Below are 26,956 nucleotides of genomic sequence, written 5' to 3' on the forward strand. Positions count from 1 at the left end.
GGACACTTGGAGACCTCCAGTAGAGGGAAGACACGACCTGATACCTGGCGAGTGGGTGTGGTGAGGAAGATATACCCTGCCAGATGTTTCAACCCTGCTGGGAAGGACCATATCAAGTGCAACTGACTATCGACTCTGCCATCTGAGTGACAGGATGAGATCGCTGGATCTACGCATTGCGCCGACACCGAACCACTGCACCAGAGACTGAGTGAACATTAATTATTATATTGTCACTGTTTCTGTGTTTGTTGAGCTTCCTGAGGGGGGGGCGACAGTGTACCTGTTAAGTGTAATGAGTTTTACTTTGATAAAATGGGGATATGGAATCAATACTTTATCAATCAGCCACAAATAATAATCAGAGCTCATGTTGGGATTGTATTGCTATAAAAGATGCTCATGGGAGTAATCCCCTTTGATAGAGGTGATTATTTAGGTTTATTGGCATGGGTAAATAGCCCTGCTTTTAGTCTGAGTGTAACTCAGATCTATTAAAATGGAAATAACTGTATGCTCCTCGCTATAATCACAGTTTTAGGCCATTCTCTATTAGGGTGATAGACAGCTGTTTAGGTGAGCAAAGACTAAACAGTACTTGTATTCTAGACAATTATTAGCAAATGAATGACTTAGCAAAGCACATCTATGATGAAGAAAAATATATATCATAATTATAATCCAGATAATTGGGGCATTGGTGCATGGCTACAGTCTGTGCTAGGAACCTGGAGAGGGTCTCTGGTTCAATACATATTTGTGTGTCTGGTATTATTCATTATGATCATACTGTTAATATCCTGCTTGAAAAACATGTGGACTAAAGCTGCTGCTTCTGTGCTAACTGTACGCCCTGAAGGGATCATGAAGGTAAAAAAAAAATGTAGAGAAAGGTTCTCTTATCTTGTGGCAGAACCTGATGGGTAGAACAATATAGTTTTAAGGGGAGTTACCCTTGGGAGTGATTCCCATAGATGCACATTATTATTATGGTTTGTTTGTTTATAATAAGATGTTTTGCAGGAACGGACCAAAGAGAAATTTTACAACTTTAGCTAGAATTGTTCTGCAAAACGGCACAGCTGAGGCAGTGGAACAATGTGTAGATTTTTCTAAGAGTTATTACCCAGCTGTTGACCAATCTTGTAAAAAACCCCTAAGAAAAATGCTGGGCTCCAGCCCACAGGGATTTACCTGTGCTGTAAGAACTAATGCGTGAATAAGGAGACTGGATTCTGGTGAAAGACAGGAAAAAGAGGTGGTGTTCGCTCAGGTGGAGGGGGCCGTGCCAGGTGCCCTGAATTCATGCTTCCCACTGTAAAAAGGTCACAAACGAACTGAGCAAAGAGCAGGAGTGATGTCTCCACAGGGATAGATGGGGATCACATGCTTGGGACTGATGTGCACAGCCTTTTTCCTTTTTATGTGGAAGCCTGTCACCCAGAAGCCCAGAAAGAGGAAGAATCTAAACGCGAAGCCTCTTTGTATACAAACTGGCTGAATGAAACTGATAATGAGGGGGATATGAGTAATTTGTGGTACAAATTTATAAATCATACTGTAAAGTTAAAGAAATTTAATGCATCTTGTTATGTATGTGCTTTAATGCCTCATTCTACAGCCTCACCCATTTCTCTCCTGGTTAGAATCACATCACTGTTTGGGCCAGGGGGAATGTTTTTCTTTAAGTAACTAACACCGATTATAGTAGCTGTGATACTTGTCTTCCTGTTTTTGTGTTGCTGTTCGACTTGTATTATTCCAATGCTTCGCAATATGATAATGAATATGTTTGCGCATCAGTATGTTCTGGTAAGAACGGAAGAATCTGAAGTATGGGAGCCTCCTGGGAGTCCATATGAAGAATCTAACTTTTAATCATTTTCAAGAATAAAAAGGAGGGAATTGTAGTGGAAATCTAATGAGTTAATTGATTCTTAAAAATGTAGAGAGCTTTACAAAAAATATATTGGTGCTTTTAGATAATATTTCAAGGATATAACTGCTATGCTACAGTACGTGCAGAATTTTAGAAAACAGTTCGTCAACAAAGTACACTGTTTAGGTTAGTTTAGAAGACAATGTACCAAAATAATATATGCTGTCTGGGTCATTAGAATTAGCTGAAAGTAACTGATAAGCTTTGAATAACAAATCTAGTGTTTTTCTCTCGCTCTATGATGTAATTTGTTTTCTTTTAGAGAAAGGGGAAGTTTTAGAAGGGACCAAGTGCTGAACTTTTTTACAGCGCAACGTCTTATAAAAACCCTGTACTGCTTGTAACAAATTGAGTCTCTGGTTGCACTTTGCGAAGTGGCGGCAGGGCTCCCAATATTGCAATATTGAAATAAAGACCTTACTCAGGTGAGAACTCTCTCTTGTGGCTTCCTTGATAGTTATATTTCCATGACACTAGCCTTAACCATAATGATGCATGGTACTACTGACTGTCTTCCATGTTTTATCTTCTTTTTTGACCCAAAGGGACAGTAATCTTTGGACGTCTATATATATATATGATTTTTGATGTTTCTGTTGCTCTTCCAATAAGCAAGACTTTGCTCTGTGCAATTTTATCATAATTGAAGTATTACATGCAAACAAGACTGTATTTAATCTATAACTCATTCTGTTATGCACGGTTTTGTTCTTGTTTCATTGGGAATATTAATAAATCTACATGGCACTGTACCTCTACAAATAAAGAGGTATGTTTCTTTTGATGCTAAGTAAATAATTTCACAAAGAACACTGTTAGGCTCAGAAATGTTGTCAATGTTCATAATTGGTAAAGCACCTGAGTGATTTGTTTTTATCTCAGGCACACCTGGGTTCTTCATTTACTGTTCTTTTGATGTTGAAATACTGTTGTTTTAGTTATGCTGTACTGAATTTTGTTTTATTTTAGCCTCTATCACAAGATAAACGTGGACTTGAAATTCATTACTACTTCTATTCTTCACAACAACTGATTTAAAGAGGTCTTCCAGGGAGATAAGATAATGTCATGTCATTTGCCAAACAGCTTTATACCATACGGTGTTGTGGGAAGCCGGAGCCTACCCGGCAAGCAACGAACACAAGACAGGGTACACACTGGATGGGGTGCCAGTAAATCAAAAGGCAAGTGCAAGCCAATCATACATTTGGACAATTAGGAGGCCACGGCAAAGGCCGAGGGGGGAAATTGGGCCCAGACAAAGGGATAACTCCCTACTCTTATCGAGAAATGCCCGGGGATCTTTAATGACCACTGAGAGTCAGGACCTCGGTTTAACGTCTCATCCGAAAGACGGTGCCCACTACAGTATAGTGTCTCCGCCACTATACTGGGGCATAAGGACCCACATAGACCGCAGGGCAGGCACCCCTCCCGCTGGTCCCACTAACACCACTTCCGGCAGAAACCATAGCTTCCCAAATATTGTCTTTCAATACTAATACTTCTGACCTTAATTCTCATATTGGTTTTGATTCAAGCTTGGGTCATAAAATATCATAAAATATCATTTGAACAGCATATAATACATATCAGAATATACCATGACAGCCAGTGATAAGTAATAAGGAAATACATGAATTAATATATTACAACAGATTAATTTGACATTTCTTTTACTTATTACTGATATTTATGCAGCCCCACTAAAATACAAAACTCAAAACTAAATAACTCTTAAACAGTAATGAAAAAAATCATACCAAATTCCATCAATAGGGGGCAGGTGTGTTAAGGTTATTACTCCAGAAATTATAAACCATTAGACAATGTCAAACCAAAATTTGGGTTATTAGTATTTGAAGAACGTTTTTATGGGAGGAATAGTACCTTTAATTTACAAAATATAAAGCTGAGATCAACGGCAATGTTTTCATAATTTACACCTTACATTTAATACTGTTCAAGTTCTTTAATGTCTTTGTAGTAATGCATATTCAGAGCATACATATACATAATTGCGTGCTTTGAGGTCAACTGAGAACTAACATCAAAAACAACATTTTCATAAAAAAAGATTTGAATGACTATTAATGTCCATCACAGTTAATAAGATTCTGAATATGAGAACTCGGCCATAAAATTTAGCATATCTTGGACAGGCTCATCTATCCTCCGTTTTTAATAGAATGAAGGACTTCAATCCTGAGAGACATTTTCAGAACATCTAATTATGAGCTTGCTCATGGTTATCAGGAGTTGTTTAGAAAGGAAATGTTAATGAGAAAAGCAGAATCAAAGGTCAACAAAGTATGGGCTGACCAGATAAGCAGAATAAACATTCCACAAAGAAATAAAAGAGCATTTGAGCAGCTTTTTGACTATGGTCCAGTCATTTTGCCTGGGATGCTCTGTGGATAGTACTTCAACCAGTAGCTGAGCTAAAACACAAAACAAAACTTTTTCTGCATGAGTTCAATCAGAGACTGGCATCATTCTGTTGCTTTTGCTAATCTGCCATTTCAGCAGAAAGCTGTAAAATACATACCAGGCTTGAATGTGATCAGACATGACCTGTTGGTGCAAGTTCCCTCTGGGAATATCATTATCTGGAATAAACAAATCAAGTGGACATTTTGTACTTTCAGACACATAAGCACAAGAATATAAAACCCATCAAAACATATTTAAGTGATTATGGATTATGCTAGCACTTTTGTATTATTTCAGTTTACTTTCATAGCTCTGTCTAAGACAGTATCCATTCACTGTAATTAAAATGTGCTTAAATTATTTTATGACAATACAGTTGTAAGGATATTTTGTTACAGAGTGAATGAAATATTTCTATTTACAAACCACAGCTGATTCTGTTGCACAGCATGATTAAAAAACAACCAGATGTATATAGAAGTTACTGTACTGTATTTGCCACAACATCTATCAGTAGGAGCAGGAGACATCATAATATTTATAGTGCTAAATAAAAGTTTGGGAATGTGTGCTGAGGAATTCTCCTCTTAACCAAAATCTATACCGTTCGTTAGACCAATACTTTCAGACTGTTGTTGCTCTGCTAATCTGGGGTTCATTGTACCTGAGGCCACTCTCCTCCTGAGTGGGCTCTCCTCTTTATCTCCTCCACAGTTTTCCTTCGGGAGTCCTGATCAGACCGGGATACAAAAACTGGCCGAATGTACTTGATTAAAGCTGAGGATAAAAGAAAATAAAGTCCTAAGATTCTTTCACAGAGGATTCTGCTCAGAGAAAGAACACTTAATGTTAAGATGCCATTATCTTGAGAGGTGAACTGTTTTGTCACTTACAAGTATTTTTTAACTTATGATCCTTCATACTATTTCCTGTTGCATGTATTGAGAGGTGCAATTCTTTCAGGCTAAAGTATTTTGTTTGTAAAATACTTGTTTGAAAAAAACAGCAAATGCATACCTTTTTATGTGCTCACTGACAGGAAGCAAATTGGGAAAACATCTGAATTGTGCTACAACTGACAATGACAATTCCTAACAAAATCACACTTGCATGATAAGAGAAAATGCAGTCGCTACATACCGCACATTTTAATTTATTGGAAAAAATGACGGGTGTTGGATATTCCAAATAAAATATCAAAATAACTTTAAGGAAAATAAGGATAATCAAATGGCTGTGTGAAGAAATGATGACAATAGTTACACATGTTATCTTGTCAAGACACTTCTTTAAAGAAGTATTTAAAGCAAAAAAGAAGTGTCAAAGAGGCTTCATAAACCTGCTGGGTGTTAATAATAATAAACATTCATAAAGCACCTTTCATGGCACATCACCTTCACATTTTTGTATTTATTAAATTAAAAGATTCATCCACACAGTATTCTTGTGTTTCATAGCATACTGAATTAATAATCACGTCACTTGATGAAAAATGCAATCACAATGAATACTGAAGGAGTTGTTAAAATCAAATGGAGTTTTGCTGCAGCACAGGAATACACCTGAATAACAGTCTAATATATAATCTTAAATAACCATTTGAATGGGAAATAAATACGTCTAACAACAAAAAGATAAGGTAAGAGAAATTCTTGTAAAAAACAGTAACACTAATGGACACTAATGGAGGCAAACACAATGTCCATATCCTGCTTTGGATAGCTCTAAACACTCAAATCTAATGAACATACACCAAGATTAGAAGGAACAACAAATCACTGGATATTCCAACTTAGTTCTTTTCAACAGGATATTTAGTTCTTGGTCACTTGCAACAAAAAGCCTAATATTGCAACTTAATGAGAAGTATGAATGATGTAGAATATAGTGAACCTTTCAATCTTTTCAAAAAGCAAAGTAATTTAAAGAAAATCTAATTTGTGCAGTATACAGGACCATTTTATAGGGCTCTTTATTGATAGTTTGTCTAAATTACAAATCAGAAAATTAAAATGGATATATTTTTCTCATTATGACTCTGAATGTGTACATTTTTGTTCAAAACTGTAATAAAGTATCCATCCATCTAAAGATCTGTTAGTACTATGCAGCACGGGGAGATACTGCACATAATTCAAAGCTTTATGTTCTTCACTATGTTTTATTTATAAGACAATTACTTGAATACTCTTAGCTTTTCTATAGACCTCGAATTTTGAACTTTTTTTCTTCAAAATCAACTTAGGTTACAGAAGAACTCACATTACATAAATGAAAAATACTACCTCGTAATTTAGTGAGATAACAGTTGGTTCCTGTCTTGGAACATGGAAATATGTACTGTTTGTGTGCATTCCTACTTGTAAAGACAGAAATACTATGAAAGACACATGGACCCAGAAAACTATTATCTTGTGAATTTGTGGTACCGTGAGTCAGGTAGATACTCTTGAAGAATTTTGTTTGGAAGTACACATACTCTCCCTCACTAAAAACACAAATAAAATGTTTTGGTAAAAGGCAAAACTAGATTCTTATTCATTCATCTGGTAGAAGTACCTATATATACAACCAAAGAAAATGGTCCTGGCTTACTCATTGTATATGAATACTGGGATATTTACTGTTCACAATTCTTTCTTCCAAAATGCCCCAAACAACAACTGTGGACATTTAGTCTTTTTTGCCTTTTTAGTAGAAAAATAGTGCTCCCACAGTTTAATCTAGCAACTTCTTACAAGATCCCTGGGAGTTTTCCTTAACAACATGGCTGAATATGGCTCTCCACATACAAACATTCCTTTTATTTTCAGACCTATACGCACGTTCTCTTAATGTACAGTACATACTAGTAGCCCTGGGTTCTTGTCTTAATGTTGAGCCTGAAGTACTTCAAGTTGGGTTGATTTTATTATTAACAACATATTATTAATAGTCTTATTTCCTACATGCTAAACACACATGTAGGAAGGCTTACTTAAACATGTTTCTGTCTCTATTCAGCTTCATTTACTGCCGTTGAAGGCATTCATACCAGGTTCTCATATTGGAAAAGTAATAAAATATCTGCCAGAGACTGCGATGGGACCACTGGACTCTGGACACTGATCCATCACCTACTCCTGTATGAAAGCATAGTTGCCGCAAGCGAATGATTAAAAATGGCACTGCTTGCTGCCCAACAGGCTAACAGATGGATCTTTTGAGTGATACTAAAGAGCATTTCTGTACTTAGTGAAGCAGATTATCAGCAGGGAGTCTTCTTGGTATAAAGTCCAGGAAATGTCTACACTGCGTGCTTCATCACACAAGGAGGTAAAATTCTGTATATAATTTAAAATATTGTATTTACTAAAGAATGCTTTCAAGAATGCAACAGTGAAGCATAAATTAACTTACTGTGAGCCTGGAGAGAGAGCCTGCATTAAGTTGCTTGATGTTGACAATAATGTTCTTGCTAAAATACATTTCAGAAGCTTCTGCACATGATTTAAGAGACCAAAGTTAAAAGTTATTAAAAATGTAAATGATAGCCACAGAACCCACAGCTTTCTTCAACAACTAAACAGTTAGTGATGATTGCATTTTACTTAGCAAAAAGAATCTGCACTTCACTCAGGTTCTAATTCTGAGTGGGACAGTACTGTTGTCCCTTTGAGCAAAGTACTTCACTCAAATTGCGCCATCAGATGCCCTACTGTATAAATGGGTCTCGAGGTCATCATTGTAAATAAGAATTTGTTCTCAATTGTCTTACCTGGGAAAATAAAGCAATAAAAAAAGAATAAAAAATAGCAATAGACTGTATGCAAAATACATATTATTTTTAAAGTACTTTGGCTTCTATTTGACTTTAAATAGAAGTCTTATTAATTTTCAAAAAGAGGAACATTCTAGTTAAGCAAATCAGTATCAAACTGAATAGATTTTACTTATGTATATGAATATTTATATAACCTATGCTGTCACATCATTACAAATGGGGCCTCGGGGGATCATGAGAATTTAATATAGTGTAATACAGAGAATAAAAAGTATTCTTATGTATTCCACAGAAATTGCACCTTTGTAAAATTCACAAGAAACACAAATGGCATGTATGTCATTAGCAAATAAACACGTGCATAAAGTTATTCTCCTGCTTTTACAGTGTTCTAGAATGCAATGTCACAAGCAAATGTTGTCTTTATCTTCTTTTATTTATGGCTTTTTTTCTTTATAATTAAATAAACAATCCTTGTAACTTGGTCGATGAACGTAACTTAATGGTGAGCAGAATTAGCAGAATTACAGAATTTCTTAAAGCTTAAAAACTAGTGATGTCTGGATCATAGAAGCCAGCCTGCTCTCTGAATTAGCACCTTTACTGGATGGTTGAACCATTCAGGAGCCTAGCCATTAATGATTTAGGAGATGTTGTTTAGTACTGGAAAATGATTAATAGCCAAAGGGCTATGATACAGAGTTAAACATGTAGGATATTTTAATCAAGAAAAGTTAAATTATAGAATGCACTTACCAGAACACATTTAAAATACTATGCACAGTTTTGGTACAGTACCATATTACAACAATAATACAGCTGCCCTGGGAATTCAAAGAGCAAGTGGACTAATTTCTAGTCTAAAAGGTTAAAATACACAGATTAAAATATTACTCTTTCATGGTATAACCACCTTGCTATTGTGGCACTCAAAATTAACAATTAAATGAACAAAAATATGATTGCTAGACTCTGATTTATATGCAGTTTAAGAGGGGAGTGTGCAAACTGGATTATCAAAACCAACAAAGCCATATCAGCTTTTGACTGGCCTTGTCATTTCATCACAATTAAGTCTCTCCTGACAGCCTGCTGTTGATAGACAACCTTTTAACGATAACCTATATCTACTTGACTAAGACTGAAGGCATTAAGGGATATTAAAGGTGTGCACTCCCAAACGTACTTTAGTTAACATAGTCCCCAGGGCATCTCTAACATATTATCAGATTTTCCAAACAACAAAATAATGCAATCAGTAATATGTAACAAAGGTACTTACTGCCCCAAACTGGAATGTCCTTGCTTTCCGCCTTCATTACAATGGAAGCCATGGTCATGGTAACAGGAATGGCATCAAAGTAAGAAGAATGTGGCGCAAGAGTCAAAATGGAAGCCTCAGCAGGCAGTGCCTGGCGCCCTTTCACAGTCATCCAGTGGAACCCCCCAGCAAACCACATTGCCCTCATTATTGCTCTGAGGAGGAAATCCACAACTCTATACATGGATAAAGGACACAGGAAAAATGTGGATTTAGATCAGTGAAAAACCATAAACAGCAACTACAAGAAAAAAAAACATTTGATAAGCACACAAAAACCAGGATTTTAACAGCAAAGCTAAATGACTCTTCTCTTCATGTAGCAGTCATGTAATTAAATTCCCATAAAAATGTATCTTCCATTTAGTAATCTATTATTTACAGCTGTGACAACACATTGAAAACATAACTTCACATCGTCTGTTAAAGGGAAGGGCTGTTTACCAATATAAAAATAATACAACAGAAAAAAAATGATTGTTATGGCATGGAATTTTTTGTAATTTTCCAACCTTTAGTTTAGTCCTTCACTAACAAGACATTGATATAGCTTCTTCTAAAGCCAATTATAAACCAATCATTCTATTGTGAACCTTTAACTATCTTAATTATGTATTTTATTATAATGAACAAAAATAAGCATGTATATTAACAGTGACATATATGGCTATTTACGCTTAATCAAGGTTCCATTTTATTAATCAGTATTACAATGTGGCCATACAAACTAAGCACGTTAATATTGATTCATCAAAATAAGTTTTGCTTTGCATTAAGAGATGAAAATTTCAGAAATCAGAAAATGAGTGTCATAGCAATGTAAAGTAAAAATAAGAAAAAGAAATTAACAAAGGAGTTTGTAAATGTCATTTGAATGATTGGCAGTGAAAAGTGGAGTGGTGGCTCTGTGGCTAAGGATCTGCGCCTGTGGCTGTAAGGTTGCTGGTTCAAATCCCACAGCCGGCAGAGGAATTCTACTCCGTTGGGCCTGAGCAAGGCCCTTAACCCCAACTGCTCCAGGGGCACCGTATAAATGGCTGACCCTGCGCTCTGACCCCAAGCCTCTCTCTCCCCATCCGTGTGCCTGTGTGTCTCATGGAGAGCAAGCTGGGGTATGCGAAAAGACAAATTCCTAATGCAAGAAATTGTATATGGCTAATAAAGTGATCTTATCTTATCTTTAGAAAGCACTGAGTGTGTTATACGTTACTGCTAAATTAATTCATTGTAAACTGAAATGCTATGATTTTCCTTCATGGACTGATGCTGCAGTTAAAAAACCTAGTAATATGAATAAACATTTTCAGCATCCATGGAACTGGTAACAAATGACAAATATCAATTAGCCCTTTGTGTTAAATTGGGAAATATTTTTCAGCCTCAAAAATTCAAAGTAATACTTTCAGCTTTGTCCACTTCAGATTTTCATTCATCATCACAACAGGAGGGTATCCAAAACTAAACTGCACAGTTGTTTTGGACTGAATATGCTGACTACAGTTTGAAGAATTTTGGGAAATTAATTGCCCATATATTACTTGCAAAGACTATTATGTTGGCATTACTTGTCAAATGTACTCTATTTGACAACAAAAGCCTTTAAGAATGTCACTGTAATCAACATTATATGAAACAGATATAGTTATGTTTTAAAATTCAATTCAAATGCCTTTAAACATTTCATAATGCCCTGTGCCACCAAGGAGTAATTCATGTTGCAATGCAGATAAACAGTATCTGCTGCATCTACAGTATCTATAAAAAATGCCAGTTCACTGGTACGTTTGTCCTAATAAAATAATATGTAAAACATAGTGATTTTTTATATCTGTAGATTTTTCAGTAACCACAAATACACAGCAAGATATTTTGATCAGTTACTTAATGTAGCTTTTGTATAGCAGTCTATACTAAATAGGTCTTTATCAGATGACTTTTAGGAACTATAGGTGTAGGAATTGCCACACCATTTATTATGCTTGTTGCAAATTGCTAGTGGATAATCCACTTTATCAAGAGGAATATCAACCGAGATCAAAGCCTCTGGTATTTTCTAAATTACAGCATGAACAGTGTTCCAAGATATCTTTACCTTTTATAGGATTCCCTCTCACGAATGTGTAGAATAACCTTTCATTTGGTGCTTGTATTTAAACATCAGTCTATTGTCATCTTTTGAGAGTTGTCCAAAGATCTTATGCTGTATCAATCAGTGGGCAATGCACCAGGTGGGTATTGTGGCACTTGCTCATTCAGTGTAATAGTTTTAATTTTATTTAACATTTTGCTTTAAATGCATCCATTTAGGAATTTGTACCAATAAACTCATGTCAATTTCTAATTATATAATTACTTACAGTTTTTATCCAAATATCTAATGACTGCTGATTTCAGAGTACCAATAGTGATCTTTGGAGTAAATGACAGAACTACAGGTTAGAAGCCTCTCAAGTCATGATGTCAAGGAAAAATCAAAGCCCTAATTATAGTAGGTACTGTACCATTTGGCAAATTTTCATAGCTGGCCTTAAAACACAGGAAACAATCCACTGACAGAAAAATCACCATATTAAGGTCAATCTGGTAAAAGCTTTACAGTTATATAATAAACAATGTTTTTTTTCCTCTTTTCCATTATAGTGCATCTGAATCTTCCATCTTTGCCATACTGTATGTGCTTTTTTCTATTCTTTGTGATAGTGTACACTGTAACTGAATATACTAGTATCCTGTTCAGTCTGATAAAGTGCCTTTATGATTTAAAAAAAAATAAAATTAAAAAAAAAGAAAAAAAGAAAACAAAACTCCATGTTTCATTTGCAATGGTTACTACAAATAAATCCAGACCATTTAGAGATTAAGAATAAAGTCTTGGCCGTACTTTTTGAAAATAAGGTTTATACTTTAAACCCAAGGAAAGGATATTTGACAGTAATTACCTTTTTCTTCTTAAATAACATGAGATGTTAAACTGACCGTTTAAATAAACAACTAATATTAAATAACACTAAATCAGTAGAAGTGTAAACTGGAACTCAAAGTCTAAGGAAACCTGCTCTACTTCACTTCAAAATAGTTACTTTTTTCAAGAAAAAAGTCAAGAAATAAATAATTATAGACAGAGAACAGTTATCCCTAGCGCTGTCTATACTATACTCACCTATTCATCTTGCATATACTCACTACTTAAATTCTCCCTCAGTTCCAATGTAATTTTGCACCCGCAAATTTCTAGATTGAACACACATGTGACAGGTAAATTAAGCTTTGAAGGTCTGCTTTTATATTTTCTAACCTTGCTTTGTAATTGTTGAGTAAGCACAATCTCATCAAAAGTCTTTACTGCACCAGGACTGGATGTAAAATACAAATTTTACCATTTATTTTTGCCATATTTACGACAGGAATTTTGTGACTGCAATGTAAGACTACTGCACTAACTGAGTACAGTATTTCAAGCTGCACATCTAACATGAACACAAATCTACAGAACCATCATCTGTCACAACATAGCTGAAATAGTTCACTGTGTTACAGTAATAAGCACAATACATACATCCTCTTACAACACTGCTAAAGGTTTCTTTACTATTGTTCAGCATTTTTCTTTATATTAACTCTTCATTTTCCAAACACCAGAAGGTCTTAACACTGCATATACAAAGGAATGTGCTGATTGTTTTTTTTTTTACCTTTTGCAGTTTGCCTGTAACAGTTTAAAGGGAACATCCCCACGGAAAATATTAGCACTCAACCTTTTATTTAGTGTTTTAGCACTATCATTTAGAAGTGATGTTGAATTTCATGGTTGTCTTCTTTCCAGCTTCAACGAATGATATACTTTCAAAATACTGAATAGTGTTATTAAATGTTGGTTCAAGGCAGACTACACTGCAAAGATAATCCATAGATACATGGTTGATGGGTTGGGAGAAACAAGCTCTCAGGCTAAGAAGTTCAAACACTGCACATCATTAACTGAAGGTATTCTCAGGTCTGGATGAACTTGGACCCAACAAATCCACAAACAATCCCTGGTGTGGAAAGCAATTGTAGGTTCAGAACTCGCACAAGTGAGCTTTTCCTTTGGAAGCTTGAAACCATTGCCTATGAACAACATCAAACATTTCTGCCAGACCACTGACCCCAAACCTCAGCTCACAGGATCAACAAGAGACACTGGAGTGCAGCAGGGAGCTGCTGGAGCTCTTGAACAATGACAGAGCAAAATGCAGTACATGAGACTAGTGAGACATGACATACAAGTTCACCACTATACAACAACACATAAAATGAGTCAAAGCAGTGGAGCCACCTGGCTTCTTCACTCTTGAAAAAGTACCACATCACAGCCTCAGCAAGCAAGATTATGACTGGCATCTTCTGGGATTTATGATGCAGATACAAACGCCATTTAATATTATTCTGACTTATTGGACCAACTGAGCAAAGCCATCTGTGAAAAACAGTGGGGGATATTAACACATGGTATTCAGCTGCTGCACACCAAACTGCCAGTTCCTAAGACCAGGGCAGTTTGCGGGCTGCCAGAGTAGGCTTAAGCAATTAAAAGAGCCTTCATACAGCAAAGAAATAGTTTTGAGTGACTATTATTGTTCTACCAGTCTGTGCTTCCGGGTTGTAGACAATTTCATGAAGCTCACCACTGATGAGTCGAACCACAGCAGTCGAAAGAGTTATATTATAAGGGAATAGAAGGATTAAAAGACAAATGAGCTAACTGTGTGGAGTCGATGGGTATTGGCACAGAGACATAAATAAGAGATTATATCTAGATGCCTGAAAACAAAATATGTTCATACTACTGTACAGTTACTATAGATAGCTCAAAGAATCATCTGCCCCCTTTCATCTCACATTTTTCATACGTTAAAGCTGTTACTTAAGGTATACCTGCAATTCAGAATTTAAGGCATGCTTTATTGCATTTATTTCAGGTGTATCTGCAATTGCAATCTGCAATGTACACTGAGTCATTACATTACAATCTACTCCTTCAAATATGCTGTAGAACCATGCAATTAAAAAAGTGTTGGAAAAAAAAAGGCTGGAAGTAACATTTTGTTACTGGTCATGGAAAAAGAACAATTAAATACATATTTGAATAAATGGATCTTTAGGTGAAAAAGAAACACGGAAACTGAATTTGATATAACAGGGTAATATTAGGTCACTTCACCTTCTAACTGGAAGCAACAAGTCACCTCACAGCATGAACTGTCTGAAATGCTTGCCAGTGTTAAAATACATGACAAGAATAGAAAGTCCGTCTCTAGCAAAAGCATGATACTTGTCCTTTAGTTATTTCTTCTGATTTTGTTCTGCATTTTCATAGGACAAACATGAATCACACGTCATTTTATTTTTATCAGTTGTAGTTTGATACTGCAAAACAAGTACATAAATACTGGATGATTGTGCTAATACATTGTCAAATTAAAAAAGTAACATACAAGTATGATTTTCAAGTATTCTTCACAATGGAAAACAAGCTTATTTCAGATTATGTTCTAAAAATAAAAATAAATTCCACTTTCAAGTGTTATATATATGATTTTGAGAAAACCTGATTTTATATGTTAAAACCTACAATGTCCTTCATTTTCAATTTTAAGCAAGACCATTTCAATTGTTTACGTTTTGCTTGTCCTTAGTTAATTTAATATTTGACAAAATTATGCTGACAAACAGAAAACGAAGGCTTTAGAGTCTTCAGGTGCTCAGCCCGCAAAGAAGGTTCAACAGCCAAATGTTGCATTTTTCTTTCTTCTTTTCAGTGCGTAATGTCAATTTTTTTCCTTTACCACAACAGTTGTTTGAATACACCTCCTTGAAACCAGGTTTTTCATGATCATCTGTGCTTTAAACTGTATAAACTTGTGTATAAACATTTAATATTTAATTATTTAATTACTTATTACAATCTTGAGTGAACTGCATGTCTTGAGTGTTTAACATGGTGTTAGAACACTAAAAGAAGTTTAAAATTGTCTTTGCTACAGGTTCTCACTAGTCACCAATTATTGGTAAACAGGTGAGGGTACACAATTACTATAAATATAGGGAGCATTGGAAAAAGTTTGTAATTCCTGAAGGAACAGGGCAAAATACAGATGTTTCAACATCAACTATTCAGAAGAGGTTGCGTGAAGCTGGCCTCAAAGCTGGCCTGTTTTTTAGCCCAGGCAAGTCTCTTCCTTTTATTCTGCACTCTTAACAATGGTTTCTTTGCAGCAATTCTTCCTAGTAGGCCAGCTTCACGATTTTGGTAGTTTCAAGTGTATTTCACGGATCCTTTAACTTTTGAGTTACGTAAGTCTGTGCACTGTAATTAGCTACATGTACATTTCACAATCCTCAACATCCACTCACTGAAACACTGAAAAAAACATGTTGCTGGTATCAAAGCTGTCTGGTTAAATCAGAAATTAAAACAGTGGGGAAAAAATTTGGAGTTTTGACAGAAAATTCTGATACCAGTTCTATCATGTAAACTCCAAACTCAACAAGATGGATTGTGCAATGTTTTGAAAGTTCTTTAAGATGCTGGCAATAGCAGAAAGTTGAGTTGTCAATGAGAAAAGCTCTTTAAGTCCAAATATTAAATGGCAAGTTTTGCACAACATGCATTCCATCTTTCAAAAAAACCCATAACAGTTTGGTCTGCACACTGAAAACAGAGGGTAGCCCATTTATATGCGTGGTGATGTTGACTGAAAACATTTTTGAATTTTGTTTTGCAACCTATTTTTCATTATGCAGTTCAGAGTAGTGCTGACTTGTTTCCAATAACAAGATCTTGATTGGATCACGACAGTCCATAAGGAATGTCTAAAAGGAAGGTTCACTTTGCTGTGAAGTGAAAGGCCCTTGTACACAATGCCCATCTCCTGAAGCAGAGCTTGCATCAAGGCAGATCGAGCACCAAAGAAAATTCACTATTTTCACCACTGTAGTCACCACATTATCAATCTCATAATTTCTCATTTTGGCACAAGACGTTCCCGGTGAATAATAATAATACAATGAAAATATACCGTGGGTGGCCAATGTGACTGGCAATAATCTTTACGAACCATAGAGGGGGCACCATCAGTCATCACAGAAAATATTTTCTTGACATCAATTCCACTTTCCTTAAAATGATTAATAAACATGTTAGCTAAATCTGCTCTGTAATTGTTCCATGATAACAGTATCTCACAAGAAATGCTAATCGCATTACGTTATTTATATCCACACACTAAGCATGTGTCATGTTTTGTCTGAAAATGTAATGATGTGCAACAAACGACACTCTCACAACATACGAGCAGAAATAGCACGACCTTTATATTGAACAAATCCATATTCATCTCTCCAAAAGGGCTGAAATGAGCAAATCTAAGTTTAACAATTAACTGATTGCAAGCTTTACTGTGAAAACAATAGGACGGCCATGTCAAAAAGCTTTCATTGATTAGCAAGTTGTTACAGAATTACAGAACATTCAAACATAGAATTTATTTTTGGCTTATTAGACTTTACTGCACATGCCACTTTCATTGCTCATGCCATTAAAAATCCCTTTGCATGTAAAAAATGGCACATGTGCCATAGGATTCCAACCCCTAGGACAGACTATTGTTCACTTTTACTGGAAAAAGCATCTTTACATCTAACATAAACCAATTTGTAATTCTTATGTTTTTAAAACTCATAACATAACTGACACATAGCAGTCAAATTTATTTCAAGGTTTTCTTAGACACTAATTAATACTGAAACGGAAAACAAGTGAAAGAGGTTTAGCTCCGCTCAAAAGGAGCTTCAGTGTAGTTACTGTACTTACTTTCTCCACCAGGACTGTGGCTCCACAGCTTCCTCTGAACGTCCCACGGATGCAAGAAATGCAAAAGGCCAGGCGAGCAACATCATGAAGGCAGCAAAAAAGAGACGTATTGGAAACAGTGTCACTGTCATGATGGCAATCTGAAAAGACACAAAAGATCAATATTACCAAGAAAATCCACGACTTCTTTAATGCTTTACTTTAAAGAAACAGATTTTTCCATCCATCCTTTTCCTGATGGCTTCATCCAATTCAGGGTCTATGGGGAGCTGATGCCCATCTTGGCAAACGATGGGCGCAAGCCGGGCTAGACCCTGGAGGATATGATGCCAGTGCCTCACAGAGCACACACAGACACAAACACACACACTCACAGCAGAGACAGTTTTTCCAGAAGCCCACTAACCTGGTTTTTAGTTTTTAGACTGTGGATCGAAACTAGAGCACCCAGAGAAAACCCTCACACAGAAAACCCTCACAAACTGCACACAAAAAACACCCCACCCATGTCTGGAATGGAACCCAGGGCCCCAGCGCTGCAAGATGACAATACTAACCACCACTCCACCGTGCCACCCAATAGATTTTTAATTTACTAAGTTATTCAGTAAAGTAATTCACTTAAAGCAAATCTTGCTTGATTGAGCAAAGTCACATTGATAAAAAAACAGTGCAGAACCAGCACATTTTACTGTAGTATTAAGTACAAAAAAGACAGATCATATACTTGTAAAATATATATATATTTAATTTTGGAAACACAAATTTCCAATATCAGACTTTCTCTAAATGCCAAAACAGAATGCCGTAAGATTTAGTAGCCCTAATATATCTGTAAGTATACTGATAAGACTTTTTCCCCAGAAACCTGCTATACCCCCAAATTGCTTAAGGTAAATAAAGCCAAGAAAAATAAAGGTAAAATGTTTAAGTGCTTAACTATAGCATGATATGTAAGGGTTGTGTTCCAAACAAGAAATTCTACTATATAACCTTTTAGAGGAATGAAGCCAAAGAAATTGTGCTGCAGCACCAGTCAGCAGTTTGGATTTATAACTAGTATAGTACTTTGCTAAACCTAAGATAACTGATAATCTTATAAGTGTTTTGTGATTACTGCTTTTAAAGGCAATATATAAAATACAGTTATTTATAATCACTCCCAACACCCCCTTAAAACCATCCTGTAAAGAAACCCATTTCCTTCTGCAACATGCACAGACTATGAACACTGTAATGGTACACACCCTCGTGACACAGAAACATTACTCAATTCCAGCAGAACAATGAACAAATAATTACCATCCATTAAATATCCCAGGTTGCTTTAATGGGTGGGTCAAATGCAATATGCTATAGTCTTATCTCCTGTGCAGAGCTCTGAAAACAAAGCAGCTCAAATTGTCAGATTTTGAAAGAGGACATAATAGACAAAATGTCAATATTGCAGTATGTTCTTCCATAAGTGATAAGCCATTTTGTAATATAGTAATTTCTTTATTACTGTACATGTGATGTGGTGGATGGGATAGGTAAAGCGGATCCCCTTTTATATGTAAAGAACTTTGGGTCAAGCAGGGTCAGGGTCAAGTAAAGTGCTATATAAATGCAAAGGAATTATTATTTATTATATTTTCAGTGTATTTTATTCACTTTGAAACATATCACGAACTAAAACACAATAACAGGACAATTTTAAATTAAAGACAATTAAAAGAAGACAATGCTATTGTTCTACCTTATGATTTAATTGTTTAAGATAATGATGTCACAGGGTGTTTCCTGGGATAGTTTGCAATGATTGCAATGAACATGGCTCCTAGACCTGTGATGTATATAGAAAATGTTAAAGTTTGCCTCCCGAGTACATAATGGCTAGTAGTCTTACAAAAGCAATGGAGAAAAAATCCATACATTAAAAGCAAACTGGTTTGAACATGAGCGTGTAATGTGAGGTTAACAACCATTAGACTCCAACAGTACTAAAGACAGGAGGTACTCCTGATCAACCCAGACCCAGTCAACTGCATATCTACGGGATGTAGACCACCTGATTAGTAATGTCTGCACAGCAACAGCTATTACTACTAAAACAAGAAGGCACCATAGAATATACTTACACCTATTCTTACTCATTAACCTCAGTACGACTACAGTTTGCATGAACATAAATAGATGATAATTCCCATTACACTTGTGATCCTTGTGGTGTGTCTCTTTATCGCATCTGTAAAAGTGTTAACTTCCCTGTTACCGTAAACAGCAATGGTGTTGACAACTTTTAGAGAATGGCGCTTCACATGTTCTTACTGCAAGACCAACATCAGAGTAATCCCTTAATCTTTCAATCCAATAAGACATGTCACGCAATGACAAAGATCACTATAGACTACACCCTGGGGAATTATGTACAGGAAGAAATAAAAATTATGTTAAGAAAAAACATCAATACTATGGAAAATACGTTTATGAAATACTATTAGAGTCTAGAGTATATGCAGGCACAGTACACTGTAGTGCTTTGTGTCATTCCATTACTGCTGTAATTTTCAAAACTATGAAGATGTTTAATAGATTTATTAAACTGACATTTAGCACAATTCCAGTTTCTTTCTGCAGTAAATGTACATCTTTTGAGTGGAATAAAATGTGAAGGAATGGTTTGAGTGCTTGCAAAACACAATTGCCACAATGTGGTCTTCCCTCATTAAAGAAAACAATGTATCGACATTAAACAGAAGTTATATACAAAATGTTTTATGAAAAGCAAGCCATTTGTAACATAAAAAACAAAAACTAAACATGACTAAAGAGGGCTCTCTCTTTTGTTGTAATATTTGCAAAGAGAGAACCATGCTCTGGCAGTTTCTGGCAAAATTGATTAATGTACCTTTAACTCTCACCATGATGTTTCAACTGTTATTAAAAGTATTAAGAAAAACATGCTGTTTCTGTGTAAATGTATTTAGCATATGAATTTTGAGACAGCAATATGTGAAAGCTTTACAGACCTTCAAAAACTCATTTCGGACACTGGAGTGGATGCTTAATGCCAAAAACACACAGCCACCCCAACATATCTTCACCCCAACCCCTACTACTACTGCCTCAATATAAACTACAACAGCAGGGTCACAAGGGATACTCAAGAAGAACAGATTTAGTTAAACTGTCTGCTGATGATAGACACAATTAAATCAGCTTTTTGTGTTACCTGGACTGGGCTTTTTATTTATTCACATTAATGTTCCATATGTCTTTGTGCGTGTTATTTTACAGTTATGACACCAATAACAACTACACAGGCGTGAATGTCACTTGGTAGATTTACCAACAGTCCAAATTGTACTTCGCACAATAATATCTAGATGGGACTTCATAGTACACTCCACATCAAACATTCGGCATCACTTTGGCTTTTTGTACAGCTACAGACAACAGACAAAATAGTTCTTGAGATATCCAGTTCATCATAGGCCCCCCCCCAAAAGAGTTGCTGTGTTAACAGCTCGTTTTGCCAGGAATGGTAATGAAGATAACTATATGCTCTGCTGCACAGTATGAATCAACAGCTATGACAGCCTTTGCATTCCTGCATCACGTCGTTTATTAAACGAGCAATATACTGAGGACTCAGGAGCAGTGTTGTCTGATGCAGGCTTATTACCAAATGTATGACTTTGCTGTTCGTCTACCACAGACCAGGAAACAGAAGGGATTCTCTAGCTTCTCCGATTTACAAAGAAAGTATACAGCAAATTAACCATCTTTCAATTGGGAAAGATACACTGGTTCCAAGCCTTCAATTCAAACAGGCATTAACGTTACAAAAATTGATTTACTGACGCATCATTTTCTTTGTTAAATCTTTTGTCAGAGTACCGTCAAAACACTGCTCAGAAATAAAATATGACGACACAAAGCCGTGTGCTATCCGAGGCAAGCTGGCAATAGAAAGGCCTAAACCGTAATCATAAGATAAGTCAGTTAGGAAGGCTATACAGTGCTTCAAATCTCCCTCACTAACGAGAACTTGAACAGTGACTCAGTACTAAACACAACTTGTAAACTCATAGGCTTAAAAGTTTAAAATTCTGATCTGAATGAATTTACATTCCTACAGTGTAGGACTATTACATGCTTTAATTCAAATTCACACTTCATTTTGTATAGAACAGAATCAAATATAACATTACTACAGTATTTTGAACAACTTATGAAACACAAATGTTGTTGCTTTTGAGTTATAGTTTTTTTGTCCATTAGAATCCCACTCATTTATCTTTTCTTTTAAAAAAAATCAGTTCTATTAGAACTGCTTAATAATTTGATTTTTATGCCCAAGCACTACAAATGTCCTTTAATGGGATCAATAGCATTAACAGCTCTCTCTAATGTGCCCAGGACTGATTTTTTTCCTCAGGGAGAACATGCTAAAACATGCCATTATCAATGAACATCTGCCTTCCTCTAATTATTAAGTACTGGACCTTTTTTGTAACACTCAGCTGTAGTGTTTGCAGGTTGAATTTGTTAGTATAGAAGACCTCTTAAAGACAAACAAAACAAAAAAAGCCACAGCTTTCAATATCTTCATTCAATATCTGAAAAACACAGTACATATATTAAGATGTGGCTATGGAAGCCAATGGTATAGTACTGAGTATTTAAATTATTTTAGACTGTGAGACTGTGTATACCGAGTCATTCTGATAAGACAAGGTGGCTGTCTCAAAAATAAAAACCGCCTAGACAGTAAGCTTTTTAAAAAAAAATTGGACCTTATAAGGGTGATTATTCAAATTCCAGGCTTTATTCAACCTGAAAGGATGCATGGTCTTTAAGTGTTTTGATAACAAGAAAAAAAAAGGAAGCACCAAACAAACTGAAAGCCAGTGAAACACACTGGTTCTACTGGTTCTAATGAAAAATCATGACATTAATGTTGCAAACAGACCACTAAGTTAAATAATCGCTATGCAATAATATTCTCTTATACCCTTCCTCTTTGCACTTTTTTACACTTCTTAGCTAAGCAATTTTCTTTCAAAACCACCTGCACTAGAAAACACAAACATTCTTAAATCTACAAATGTGTATTCTTAAACACCTTCAAAGGTGTATACTTGAATATGTTAGCCTTATTATTAGTCATGAGACACACTGTTATTTGCTCTTCTGTGTTTCTTTTTACAGTCATAGCAAATTCCATGTTAAAGGAGTTAATTTTTAGACATGCATCTTGTACTGCCATGATTATCTTCCAAAAAACATGGAATCATTACACTTTAGATGTTCTCGATTTAAAATTACTAACCAGAACCCACAGACAAAATCAGAAATGACATAAAAAAAATCTCCAAACAAATTTAAAATTAAAGAATAATACTAAACACATATTTAAATTGTCAAAAAATTAGCTCTTGTACTACCCTTAATCAGAATATTATAGTAATTGAAATTCTAGAAAATTGTCTTTTCCCCTACAAATTGACACGGTTACACTGCAAAATATTTGAATTATTTATTATTCAAATAAATAATACATAATTTTGTATTAAAATGGCTCCAAACTTAAGTTCTGCTTCCAGCATGCATGAATTCTCTTTGGCATGTAACTTAATTCTCGCTCATAGTTAATTTAATTGAATTACATTTAACTATTATATCAGTCGATTAAATTAATGAAGGAAAAAAGACTCTCCCTCATTAGCCAAGGTTAGTATTAAGATAGTCAGGTGGGTAGCTGCATCATCTTAGTATGAAGATGTTTGCTTTAATGGAAAATCTGCTTTTATATTTCAACTGGAACCCTAGTAGCGAATCGCCAGAACAACATACATCTACAAATTGCTGCTGTTTCTTCATAGAATACCTGAATACAATGGGGAACTTAACTGTGTGTAATGAAAAACCTTCTTATCCTTGATTTAATTTTCTCCTGGTTCTTATTATTCTCTCTATAAAATAGTAACATGATAACTGTACATGTTCTCTCAGATCCTCAGAACAGCAAGGCCAATTGAGCTGTGTGTTTGGGACTAAATGAGAAACCACCCTATTCATGTACGTTCCTATCTCACAAATAGGGCAGCTGCAGCATTACAGCCATGCCCAGCTCCTTACAATCATATCTATCTGACAGAAACACATCATTGTGGACTGTAATATGGTTTTCAGAAAGGATATTACATGATAATGTTCATTTAAGACACTGAACATTAAATAAACCAAAGAACTGATCTCTCAAGGTTACTGGCATTCTTTGCTCCCCGGGCCATCAGAAAAAGAATGGCAGGAATGCACCACCAACAAATCAGACCTTAGCGAATATTTTTTATTAGACATGGCACAACACATCCAAGATGGGCTTTAGCTTTTTTGAACCTGCCTTTTTTTCAAATCACATTAGCGGCACGAAAATCAGATGTTATAAATGAATAGCTCTTTATGACCGATTATTTACTCAAAATTCTCAAATTATGTTGTTGCAGGCAGTATAACTCCCACTAATTATCAGTATGAAAACTTCTTGTTCAAGAGGGTGGAAAAATTGTTTATGTAAATCACGATACAATGTTTCTAAGCAACTGTGTGCAAATGTGTGGCTGCCCAAACCAGCAATATCCTACAGATTATTTTAGCAAATTTAATAAGAAGCTGTCACAGGTCAAAGTCTGCATTAAATCCAAAAGTCTGTAATTCGTTTACAGGTTGAACCTTTTAGTCTTAGCTCCCTCATGATCGACCAGCTGACTTTTTACTTTTTTTCCTGAGATGAACAAACAGAAACAGGCAAGAAAAGATGCCTGATAATCAAATATGACTGTGGCTGTGCACACTACACAAGCCAACAAGAAGCCAACACTCACCTCATAACGAAGTTTTACTATATTGGAACAAGGAAGTAAGTAGAAGTTTACACTAACACCTTTGTTCTAATGAAGCTGGAACAAACTTACCAACATTTTTACTTTTACTTTCAGCAAAAGAAAAAAAACCCATAAAGATCTGATTCTTTTGCTTTTACAACAACCTTTAAAACCCCCATAAGGCATGAACCCAGATACAGTATGTATATCAATGCTGACACACGTTTCTGCTAAGCGGAGTACAAATATGTTCACTGATCGCTGGTGGCTTAAAAAACATATTTCAGAATAAGTTTGAGTTACATAACAGTACAGGAACCATGCTAAAAGCCAGGATGATAGACAGTAAATAAACCTTTCCATACTACAGTTAACATGGTCTCCATGTAAGTGGACATTAGGTGAATCAAAATAATGTAGGCCAAAGAGGTTAATAATAATAATAATAATAATAATAATAATAATAATAATAATAATAATAATAATTGCTTACACTTATATAGCGCTTTTCTGGACACTCCACTCAAAGCGCTTTACAGGTAATGGGGACTCCCCTCCACCACCACTAATGTGCAGGATCCACCTGGATGATGCGATGGCAGCCATAGTGTGCCAGAACGCTCACCACACATCAGCTATCAGTGGGGAGGAGAGCAGAGTAATGAAGCCAATTCATAGACGAGGATTATTAGGAGGCCATGATTGCTAAGGGCCAATGGAAAATTTGGCCAGGACGCCGGGGTTACACCCCTACTCTTTTCGATTTTTAATGATCACAGAGTGTCAGGACCTCGGTTTTACGTCTCATCCAAAGGACGGCGCCTGTTTACAGTATAGTGTCCCCATCGCTATACTGGGGCATTAGGACCCACATGGACTGCAGGGTGAGCGCCCCCTGCTGGCCCCACTAACACCTCTTCCAGCAGCAACCTTAGTTTTTCCCAGGAGGTCTCTCATCCAGGTACTGACCAGGCTCACACCTGCTGAGCTTCAGTGGGGCTGCCAACTATGAGTGCCATTCTAGAGAGGTTCACCGTATAACAGTATTTTGAAATTGTCTGAATATGCAGATTAACTAGATTATTACTTAACTAAAAGATTATTAACTTTAATGGATTTAGTTAATCTTTATTAACTTTAATGGATTTTACACATTAAAGTGATTGTAACTGTTTCGACTTGACTGAATTGATGATTAGCATCGTTCAAAAACCTCACCAGAATTACAGAAAAGACAGGCTATATTACACACATTTTAAATATATAAACTTTATTCGTTCTCTCAAATTGTGTAGTGGGATAAAAAATATAGGATAAATAAAGCTTTAGTTATACCTCCTGTTTGTTTTTTATTTTTGCAAGATGTTGTTGGGAATAGAGTTAGCATTAGGGTTAACTACAGGTAAAAGTCAAATAAAATGTTCAAACTATGCCTCAATCTTACTTTACCCTCTTTTGATTAAGACTTTTGAAACACAGCGGTTACTGATGTTTTTTCTAAACCTAACCCTTAGCTGGGTCTATTCCTAACCCTAGAATTAGTCAATACCCAAATATATGAATCTTCATTCAGCAGTGGAATGATAAAGCTGACTTTAAAGAACTGGTTTACCTAATCATTTTAAATGATGTATTTCATTCATCACTGATTAACACTCTCCATATTTTGCTTACATATCTAAGTCTGTGCTAAAGCATATGTATGTTTATATTATGTACAATTGAACACAAGTTAATACAAATGGAAAAGAAAAGAAACGTATTTAAAAAATATATTTTTCTTCTTTGAAATGGAATGTTTTAAGACAGTTAAGCCAGTCTACGTTTCATTTCTGGTTTTGTATATCTTTATTTCCCTCCTTACAAAGGCCAAGAGAAACACAGAACAAAATTTTCCTAGGACAGACAGAGGTCAGGGCATGTATTAAAATATCAGACAATGCTGAGCTATGAAATTAGGCACATTGAAACCATCTTTAACTAAATATTTTATATAAATGTGACAATTATACAGTATTTTTTTTTATTTTCTTCAATATCATGTTTTCATGTCAGAAATTATATGCACAAATCATTTAATAATGAATCAGACCACAAAACACTTCCCTTGTGTAAGTTGTGTAAACACAAAACACTTCCCTGATTAGTAGCCAGCTACAATGCAACACAAAGGCCTAGAAAATGCCAACTTCAATAAATCAAAATTAAAATGACTGTTTGAATGTACAAAGGCTGTTAGAAGAATCGAGGAACAATTTAAGGACTTTGAGGAATTTAATTCCAAAACAGCAAAACTCTTATAAAAATTTGCCAAACTAAGCCAAAACCCCAAACATATTAAGAGTCCTCCAAAGCCTGGCACTTAAAGCTTGCAGTTTTTGTTTAAATCAATGTATTTTTGGTCTTGAAAGATGGACTGATTACAGATTGTTATTTTAATTACTTTACACACTGACAATTTAATTTCAACAGAATATAAAAATACCGAAGCACCTTCATAGTCAAGAGGATGAAATGATCAAAGCATAAATTTAAACAAATGAAGAAAAAATACTTAAAATATTCAAATAAAATAACTGAATAATTGCAAGATTTGTTCATTTAGGAAATTAATGGACTTATGTTCTTTCAGAAACACTTCAATGACCCCACTGACAGAATTACGGTTTATAATTTATAGTCACAAAATGATTTTGAAACCTCAGATTTTTGTCTACAGATGCAGTATTTCATTTCTTCCAAACAATAAACCTTTCCTTCCATGACAGAAAAGCAC

General features: G+C 35.4%; 1 protein-coding gene across 1 annotated transcript in view; it reads right to left on the reverse strand.

The window, feature by feature from the left end:
* The window catches only part of LOC102695869 (lysophosphatidylcholine acyltransferase 1), a 71,790-nt gene that overhangs the window by 22,810 nt on the left and 22,024 nt on the right, over positions 1–26,956 (reverse strand). The window contains exons 2-5 of the mRNA XM_006635933.3: positions 17,309–17,448; positions 9,418–9,632; positions 5,037–5,149; positions 4,488–4,548 (exon numbers count right to left, since the gene is read on the reverse strand). Coding sequence (XP_006635996.1) covers positions 4,488–4,548; positions 5,037–5,149; positions 9,418–9,632; positions 17,309–17,448 — 529 coding nt within the window. The remainder of the gene's footprint in view (positions 1–4,487; positions 4,549–5,036; positions 5,150–9,417; positions 9,633–17,308; positions 17,449–26,956) is intronic.

This window comes from Lepisosteus oculatus, chromosome 10 (genome assembly GCF_040954835.1).
Source record: "Lepisosteus oculatus isolate fLepOcu1 chromosome 10, fLepOcu1.hap2, whole genome shotgun sequence".
NCBI lineage: Eukaryota > Metazoa > Chordata > Actinopteri > Semionotiformes > Lepisosteidae > Lepisosteus > Lepisosteus oculatus.